Below are 9434 nucleotides of genomic sequence, written 5' to 3' on the forward strand. Positions count from 1 at the left end.
ATAATAAAGTTAGTTGAATTATGTGCATCTAATAACGTATTTTCATTCTGGGAATCATTCTACAAGCAAAAATTTGGGTGTAGTATGGGTAGTCCTTTAAGTCCTGTTTTAGCCAATCTGTACACGGAATACTTTGAAACTACAGTAATAAATGCAATAAAACCCAAAAACATGCGGTGGATGAGATATGTGTATGATATTCTAACATTTTGGGATAATAGGTGGGGCAATTTTAATGAATTCCTCTCAAAATTAAACGCATTAGTGCCCAGCATCAAATTTAAAGTTGAATGGGAAACAGACAACAAAATTCCTTATATTGATGTTTTAATAATCAGAGACACGAACAGAATACAAATTTTACCACATTACAGAAAGAAAACCAACGTTCTCACTTTTCATCACCTTCACTACTGTTTTAGCTATCCACCCACGACATTGCTATCAAGCATAGGTGTTAGCCAGCAACCTGTTTCTTAAGAGCCTTACGAATTTGTTCCCCAGATTTCCTGGAAAAAGAATTTGAACTAATTCTCAAGCAACTTTCGTCTTTAAAGTATCCTGACCATATAATTGAGAAAGCAATTCACAAAGCAAACATAATTATCTACCGACGCCCTAAAGACAAGACCAGAGATACACCCAACAATAAAATAAAAATTCCACACCTGGACATGATTAAGAAGGTGACTTAGACCTTTGGAAAATCTAACCCTTTTGCATTTACTTACCCAAACACCTTAGCCAAATCCCTGATTAATGTCCAACAAAATACATCTCCCAAGGACACTGGGGTTTACCAAATCCCATGCCAGGACTGTGACCAATCTTACATCGGATTTACAGGTAAATCACTTCCCCAGAGATTAATACAACGCAAACGGTCAGTTAGGTATGGACAACAGAACTCTACAATTTTCAACCATATAAATGAACATAACCATAGGATAAACTGGAATTTGTCACATGTAATTTATAGCAGTAACTGCCGGTACAAGAGTCAAATGATGGAATCGGCCTTAATAAAAGAGAGGCAGGTAATGAACATGTCTAAAGGAGCATGGATTTCAGATACGATTGACAAGGTTTTCATTCAACCAACGCTTAAGAAGATTCAAGGAAGATTATCAGCGGGGGTGACCTAAATTGGCTTGCCTGTGGATGGACTTCTTGGTAAAAATACCACCTTTTCTGTAAACTTTTCTCATTCATCTACCTGAAGAGGGAGACAGCAGTCTCTGAAATATAGTAGGTTTTCTTTTCTTCTATATTTTGGCGTTTTTATGGGCTCCTTTTATTAGAATTAGATTATATATATAATATACTAATACTACATATTAATATATAATATACTATATAATAGATATTATATATATAAATCAATTATTTATATAATATATATTATATAGAAATATATATATATATATATATCATATATATATATAGATATGACATAATATATTAATATATAGGATATTACTATATATATATATATATATATATATTAGATTACAAGAATATATAATATATTATAATATATTATATATATATTATATTTATCATAATATATATCTAACTAGATAATATATGGACTGGTAAGAAATGTTCTGTGTCAGCAGAATTCCATCTAATAAAAGGAGCCCATAAAAACGCCAAAACATAGAAAGAAAGTACTATATTTCAGAGACTGATGTCTCTCTCTCTCTTTCTCTCTTCAGGTAGGTAATGAATGAGAAAATTACGTTTGCTTTATGAATCGCTTTCTCAATCGTATAGTCAGAATATCCTGACCATATACTTGAGAAAGCGATTCATATAAGTCAATATCAAACCGGAGAAAGGCTTAAAGCTATATCATTTAATACGATGGATTTGACCAAGAAGGAAAAGTGGGATTTTAGACGATTCTCTTCGCAGGTTTGAATCTTTCTTTATAATTGAAACTTCCCCTTACTTATCAGCTAATTTCTTAATGAGAACTGAATTTAAAAGTGATAATCACTTGTTCATCTGCTAAGTTAACTAAGTTAACCACTAGGGTGATGCATACAGACCTTACGGTAACCTTTTCACCTTCTCCTTCATAAAAAAAGTTGTTCGGGTCTAACTGTAGATAGGACAGCAGTCCTTCTTTGAACGATACTCAGAGGGAAATGAAAACTATCATTCTTCAGTAGCTTATACTTAACAGGTTGTATTTTGTGCCTCGAACTGAACCCACGAGTCCTTACATCTGATGACTAAAATTTGTTAAATTTGTTAACTCAGCCTTGTTTCTAAAAACTATAAGTCACATTTCGAATCTTGGCTTGTAAAGAGGATTTTTATCAGTAATAATTACCTTTGGGTGGGTGTAAGTTATTCCCAAGGTATAGAGATTCAATATCAAACTATATTTTTGGCTTTATATATCCATGCATATTTACATATGAACACACTCACGCGCACGCGCTCACACATACATATATATGCGTATATATAAATAAATATATATATTATATATATATATAACATATATATAATATATATATATATATATATATATATATATATATATGTCAGTGTGAGTGTGTTTATATTCTGGGGGTTTCAGCAATCAGTAATAAATCACATCAACTAAATATTCATGGAATGTAAAATGACATTTTTTTTTCTGCATACGATTAATCTCCATGCATCAAATCTATTTTGATGATGCTTTATGATTATGTATTCACAGACACACACACACACATCTATAGATATATATACTATATATATATATATTACACACACATATCATACATATACACATATATATATATATATATATATATATATATATATATATATATAATATATATATATATATATATATATATATATATGAACCTGGTCATTCTTACCTAGATATCCACACTGTGATATTAAATAAAGTATAGAACATTACGCAACGTGAATTGGCTGTGTAAATGTGTCAGCTGAATGTGATATATGCAATTACCGACCATAAAATTGGTTTAACATACTACGCTTATGTCAAAAGCAGTCCAGAATCAATCTAGGGCAAACGAGATGTTCTTCGTGATAGGTTCTATCAAAATGTGACCTTTAGATGACCCTGGTAAATGACAGCTATGAAGTCGCTTTTCATTTCGATAAATTAAATTGCCCTCAGGCTGAGACAAAGTGAATGTTAAATGTAATAAAGTCATCGTCATTGACATATACATAATTATCTGTCTATATATCAAGCTATCTCTATTTATCTATAGATCTATCTATCTATTTTTCTGGGACTATATAGATGCAAAATGTCTCTCCATGAAACGGAATTCAAAACGAAACGCTATCAATAATTTGGTTCAAGCATGTAGTTAACTTCAGCTATGATTTGAGGATAGATATGGCGTATTAATTCATTTCGATGAGCAAATTAAAAAGGAAAAATGTAAATCAACAAATATCTCATCTTATAATCGTACTATCAGTAATTGGTCGTTTTCAGGACGATCGAGTCTGACCACCTCAGTGGGAAAGGAACAGTGAATTTCTCCCGCTGTCTTTAATAAGAAATGAGCCTTGAGCCTTGTCGTTGTGTTATAGCAGCGTTCTTGTGTTGCGACATGATAAAATAAATATGAGAAGAGGAGGTAAGGATAAGGAAGACGAAGAACAAGGAGGAAGCATGGGGACTATGCATGAGATAGAGACGGAAAGGAAATTTGAGAAGACGGTTAGAAATAATTCAATTGTAGACGAAATGATGTAACAGAAAATGGAGGAGGAGGAGGAGGAGGAAGAGGAGAGGAGGAGGAAGAGGAGGAGAAGAAGAAGAAGAAGAAGAATAGAAGAAGAACACGAAAAAGGAGGAAGAGGAGGAGGAGGAGGAGGAGAAGGAGGAGGAAGCATAGGAGAAGAAGAAGAAGGAGGAGGAGGAGGAAGACGAGAAGAAGGAGAAGAAGAAGGAAAAAGAAGAAGAAGAAGAAGAAGAAGGAGGAGGAGGAGGAGGAGGAGGAGGAGAAGAAGAAGGAGGAGTAGGAGAAAGAGAAGGAGGAGAAGAAGAAGAAGATGAAGAAGAAGGAGGAAGAGAAGGAGGAGGAGGAGGAAAAGAAGAAGAAGATGAAGAAGGAGGAGGAGGAGGAGGAGGAGGAGGAACAAAAAGACACGAAGGAGAAGCAAAGGAAGAGACATTTCATTCTGGAAGGAAATTAAACGAAAAAACGGTGATAATAATAATAAAAAAAGTTGAGGGAGAACAAAACCAAAGAACGACCAAAGAAAGAGGAGGAGAAGGATTAAGAAAAAAAAACAGAAGAAAAAGATTTTATATTTACTCCGTTTCCCGATATTGAGCAATTCGTCTTTCAGACAGATATTGGAAAAAGTAACAATGATTCATAGGAACTGATTTTGGATAAAAAGAAATTTTTGTTAGTTCAAATAAGAATCATTTTTATCGCAGATTTTTCTTCTACGTAATACTTTAGAAAACTGTATATACTTATATATATGTGTGTGTGTATGTGTGTGTGTGTGTGCTTTTGAGTGTGTGAATGTGTATATATGAATATATACACTTATGTGTTTGTAAGTATACACTCCAGAGGGGATTCGATAAAACTATTATTATATATAAATATATATATATATGTATATATATATATATATATATATATATATATATATATATATATATATATATATATATATATACATATATAGGATACATACATACATACATACATACATACATACATACATACATACATACATACATACATACAATTGCATAAAAATTCGCGGAATAGAACTTCACTGCCTTTGACTATTGACCCTAAAATAAATGAGATATAAAAAATGAACAGATTACTTATCAATATGAATGACGAACGACTTCTTCAACTCTTTACTAATCACACGTCGAAAACGACAAATATTTCCGCTTCATATCCTAACAAAAGACAAATGACAAATGACAATATACCACTCGTATTCATTTTTTGGAAAACGTCATTCACTTCGGGGATTATTCGAACTTCAAAGAGGATTTCTCTTATCGATAATGTATTTTTGAGAGTTGCGTTTTCGGGTATTATTTCTGTCGCCAGCAAATACCGCATGACAATGATTTTAAAGTTTTCTCTCGGCTTCTTTCGAGGAGAGAGAGAGAGAGAGAGAGAGAGAGAGAGAGAGAGAGCACCGTGTTGCAAAATTATTACGCACCTATTATCATTACAAATGCAACGTTTTTACAGAATAGGAATTATTTTACCGTTATAAATAGCATATGGTCATTTGGCTTGACTATAGTTCTAAAAGGCCATTTGACCAACAGTTAAGCTTCTCGGGGCGCAGAACGAGTATCGAAAAAAGAAAAAAAATTAATGGAAAATCTGTCCTGATAAAAGTATGCCATATTATGTGTATCTCTCTCTCTCTCTCTCTCTCTCTCTCTCTCTCTCTCTCTCTCTACCTATCTATCTATCTCTGATGAACAGAGGGAGAATTGAGTAGATATATGAACTCCAGTCAAAGCGTGAGAGTAATTAATGGCAATAAAAACCAATTACCATATCATAACTAGTTAAAGTTACCGATACCCAATTATGCGCTGCCCTTGATTTGATTAAAAGTCTGCGTAATGAATTATTCCATGAAAAGCAAACTGACTGCATTTATTTTTTTAGGATTTTTATATATATATATATATTATATATATATATATATATATATATATATAGATATATAAAATATCTATATATAGTATATATATATAGATATTATTATAGAATAATATATATATAGATAATACACTATTTAGTTTAAAATTCTTATGCAATAGATTATGGAGATATTTTCCCGGTTTTTTTCAATTCTCGATATGAACGCTGATAATTTCATGCCAGCGAAAATTTTTTTATGAACTTCAAGAGAGATTCCTGACTGCCTCTGCTCTCTCTCTCTATCTCTCTCTCTCTCTCTCTTCTCTCTCTCTCTCTCTCTCTCTCTGTCTTTATATATATATATATATATATATATATATATATATATATATATATATATATATATATATATATATATATATATATATATATATTATATATATATATTTAACTGATAATCATATTTTCTCAGCGACATTCTTATAGTGCTATAATAAAGATTGAAAATAATTCGCAGTAATGACTTAACTTAATTCAGTTTCATGGAAACATGCCAATGGAACAATCAGTACTCCTCCTTCCATTCTTGGCAGTCAGCCGATTATTTCAATAGGAAATCGCAACTTTCCGTTCCGCTGATTAACTTTGTCGATTAGTTCCCCGCTGGACGAGTGGTTTTTGCGCTCGGCTACCAATCCGGTGGTCTGAAATTCGATTCCTTGCTCCGCCAACGCGGAATCGGAGGAATTTATTTCTGGTGATAGAAATTCATCTCTCGATATAGTGTGGTTCGGATCCCACAATAAGCTGTAGGTCCCGTTGTTAGGTGACCAATTGGTTGCTAGCCGCGTGAAAATATCTAATCCTTCGGGCCAGCCCTAAGAGAGCTGTTAATCAGCTCCTCAGTGGTCTGGTAAAACTAAGATATACTAAACTTAACTTTGTCGATTGCGGAATGGGAGAGCAATAACTCTTCTCGACCTTCGACAAATCTGTTCTAAATGAAAGAACCAGGATGTACGGAAGGCCAGAATGGACTAAATTTTAAAAGTGAGTGGAAGTAGAATCAGTTGAATTTTATATTAAGCTACAAGTTGAAATGCGAATACGAGGACATAAGGCTCAGTTAATTACCGGGTAGTGCATTTTACATAAGATAAGCCGCTTTTGTGTCTATTGAAATATTGGCCCATTTCCATCAGTTCCGTCTTTTTCCATCAAAAGCTACTGGCGTTCTCTAGTACTGTATATGCCATTGGATGTTTAGGCCTATTTTTATCAATATAAGCAAAGCAACTAAATTCTGCTAATGACGATGCCAGCAAATGTTTATTATGATAATTGGATTTCAATATGATAAAGCTGTCAGTGTGAAATGCTGTTCCTCTTTCATGAAAATGGGGAAATAAGATAACAGTCTTGTGCGTCCGTTTTCCAATATATGTTTAGGTCTTTTTTTTTTATAATTGAAAATAATTTTGGCAGCAGCTTAGACATTCTCAAGTTCATATATCATCGCGGATTTTGTTTCTTTTTATTTTGAAAATGGAAACTTTTGGCAACCTCTTAGGCAATCCGAAGTTTAAATATCATCACGGACTTTATTTATCTATTTTTTTTGGAAAATTTTGGCAACCTCTGACGCATTCTCAAGTTCAAATGTCATCGTGGACTTTGCTATTTTTTTTTTAATGGAAAATTTTGGAAACCTCTTAAGCATTCCCAAGTTCAAATATCATAGCGGACTTTGTTTACTTATTTATCTATTTATTCTAAAATGGAATAAACAACTCAACTAATTACATCTTGCCACGCCTGCATACCGAAATATATCACGGCATAAACGAGGAACATAATTGAACGTCCAGACAAAACTGGAAACAATTAGTGGCGATAAAAAATCCGACAACTCATCATTATGATGTTCAAAGTCACCAATAACTAGACTATTTTTTTCCATCCGTTCACCCGCCTGTGGTGTTTGCGTATGGTAACACTGCATCCCGGGCTTCAGATAGTTACGCTATGTGAAAGTTTTAGGTAAATAAAAGGTCATCTGGGTGTACATTTATAACTGAAAAGTGTTTTAATGATTTACTGTATAGGAATTACACCGTTAACATTCGAAATAGGATATTATTATAATTGCTGAATGTAACTATCTAAAGCCTGGGACGCAGTGTTACCATACGCAAACACCAAAGGCGGGTGGACAGATGGAAAAAAACAGAGTATAGCTATGCGATGTCCACGATTTGGTTGAGTTTCTGCACAAAGAATTATTCCATGAAAACCAAACTGACTCTCGATTTTTGAGAAAACTTCCAGGCCGTAACTTTACTCAAAAAATGCGTTGGAAAATTTTAGCGTACAATTAAAAAATGATCGAGGCTGAATTGTTTGTTGATGGCAGAATATTTTTTCAAGAAATTCAATTTGATATTGATCCAGTCCGTTCTTCGTTTTCATTTATTTCAGTTTATCTCGCGAACCTCTATAATAATTAGAAAATTCTACGCTCGTCGCGAATCTACCATGTTGGAAAAATGCTATACAGCACAAACATACGCACATACTCTTTACAAAGAGACGTTCGATTGACGCTTTTAATCAACATGACAGCCACAGCAACCTGTTTATCAAGATTTTAATCAGCACTTTTAATCAAAATGATCAGGGTTTTTTTTCTGATTCCAGTAAACTACTCTTCGATAATGACGTTGTGATTATTTTCCTTTTTAATCAACTTTGTCGCGCAATGTCACGGGGCCAGAGGGAATTATCAGCGTCGTTGCTGCAGGCAGCTCCATGGAACTGTGATGGAATCTATTCGTCTACATATTAAAATCTTTACCGAAAAAAGAAAAGCGAAACTGAGAAGATGTTTAAATCTCAGGTGCTTTTTCCCCTAGTTAAAGATTTCAAAACGGAAGACTTTGTATTTAACAGTCACATTTGTAAATACCGGAATAACTCGATCTTCTTTGAAATAAACGGCTGATAGCGGTGAAACTGCGTTTATTTCAAGATGTCATTCTCTATGAAACAGGTGGCGCGCGTCATAGTCACCTATTCATTTCCAGTAATTAACATTAACAGGGACGGGGAGAGAAAATCAATCAGTCCAGACCGCCTCCATCAGCCCCCAGGAGCTGTCAGAACCTCCAAAAGGCACCGAATAAAAGAGCAGAGCTGTCCGTCAGAGCCGTCACGGCATGATGAGAGATCAGAAGGGAAGAAGACGAGGAGGAGGAGGAGGAGGAGGAGGAGGAGGAGGAGGAGGAGGGAGGAGGAGGAGGAAAAGGCGGAGGAAGAGGAGGAGGAAGAGGAGGAGAAGGAAAAAGGAGGAGGAAGCGGTGGAGGGGAGGAAAGAGGAGGAGGAGGAGGAGGAGAATAGGAAAACGAGAAGAAAAAATCGAAATATCTATTCTTCTGGTTCTGATCGAGGAAGAAGAAAAAGACAGAAGGAGACCCGTGAAAGAAGCGTAGGTATAAAAAAAAAAAAAAGAGAGTAGAACAATCAGAGGTGAAGAGAAGGTAGTAGAGTAGGGGATCATATATTATCTATATATATATATATATATAATATATATATATATATATATATATTAATATTTATATATATATATATATAATATTATATATATATATATACGGAAACACAGCGAAGGAGAATGGACGTAGGAAAAAGAGGAAAAAAGTCGGCAGCAAAATACGGAGATACGCAGAGCGAATGACATAAAAAAAAATCAAAAGACGAAATACGAGGCACTATTGTTTTCATTGCCG

At 34.1% G+C, this 9434-nt stretch overlaps 1 protein-coding gene across 1 annotated transcript in view; it reads left to right on the forward strand.

Annotated features, from left to right (window-relative positions):
* Nucleotides 1–9042, forward strand: part of LOC135206868 (U1 small nuclear ribonucleoprotein 70 kDa-like) — a 25627-nt gene extending 16585 nt beyond the window's left edge. The window contains exon 4 of the mRNA XM_064238353.1: nucleotides 8745–9042. Within this exon, the coding sequence (XP_064094423.1) occupies nucleotides 8745–9042 (298 nt within the window). The remainder of the gene's footprint in view (nucleotides 1–8744) is intronic.
* The last annotated feature ends 392 nt before the right edge of the window (nucleotides 9043–9434 follow it).

This window comes from Macrobrachium nipponense, chromosome 31 (genome assembly GCF_015104395.2).
Source record: "Macrobrachium nipponense isolate FS-2020 chromosome 31, ASM1510439v2, whole genome shotgun sequence".
Lineage (NCBI taxonomy): Eukaryota > Metazoa > Arthropoda > Malacostraca > Decapoda > Palaemonidae > Macrobrachium > Macrobrachium nipponense.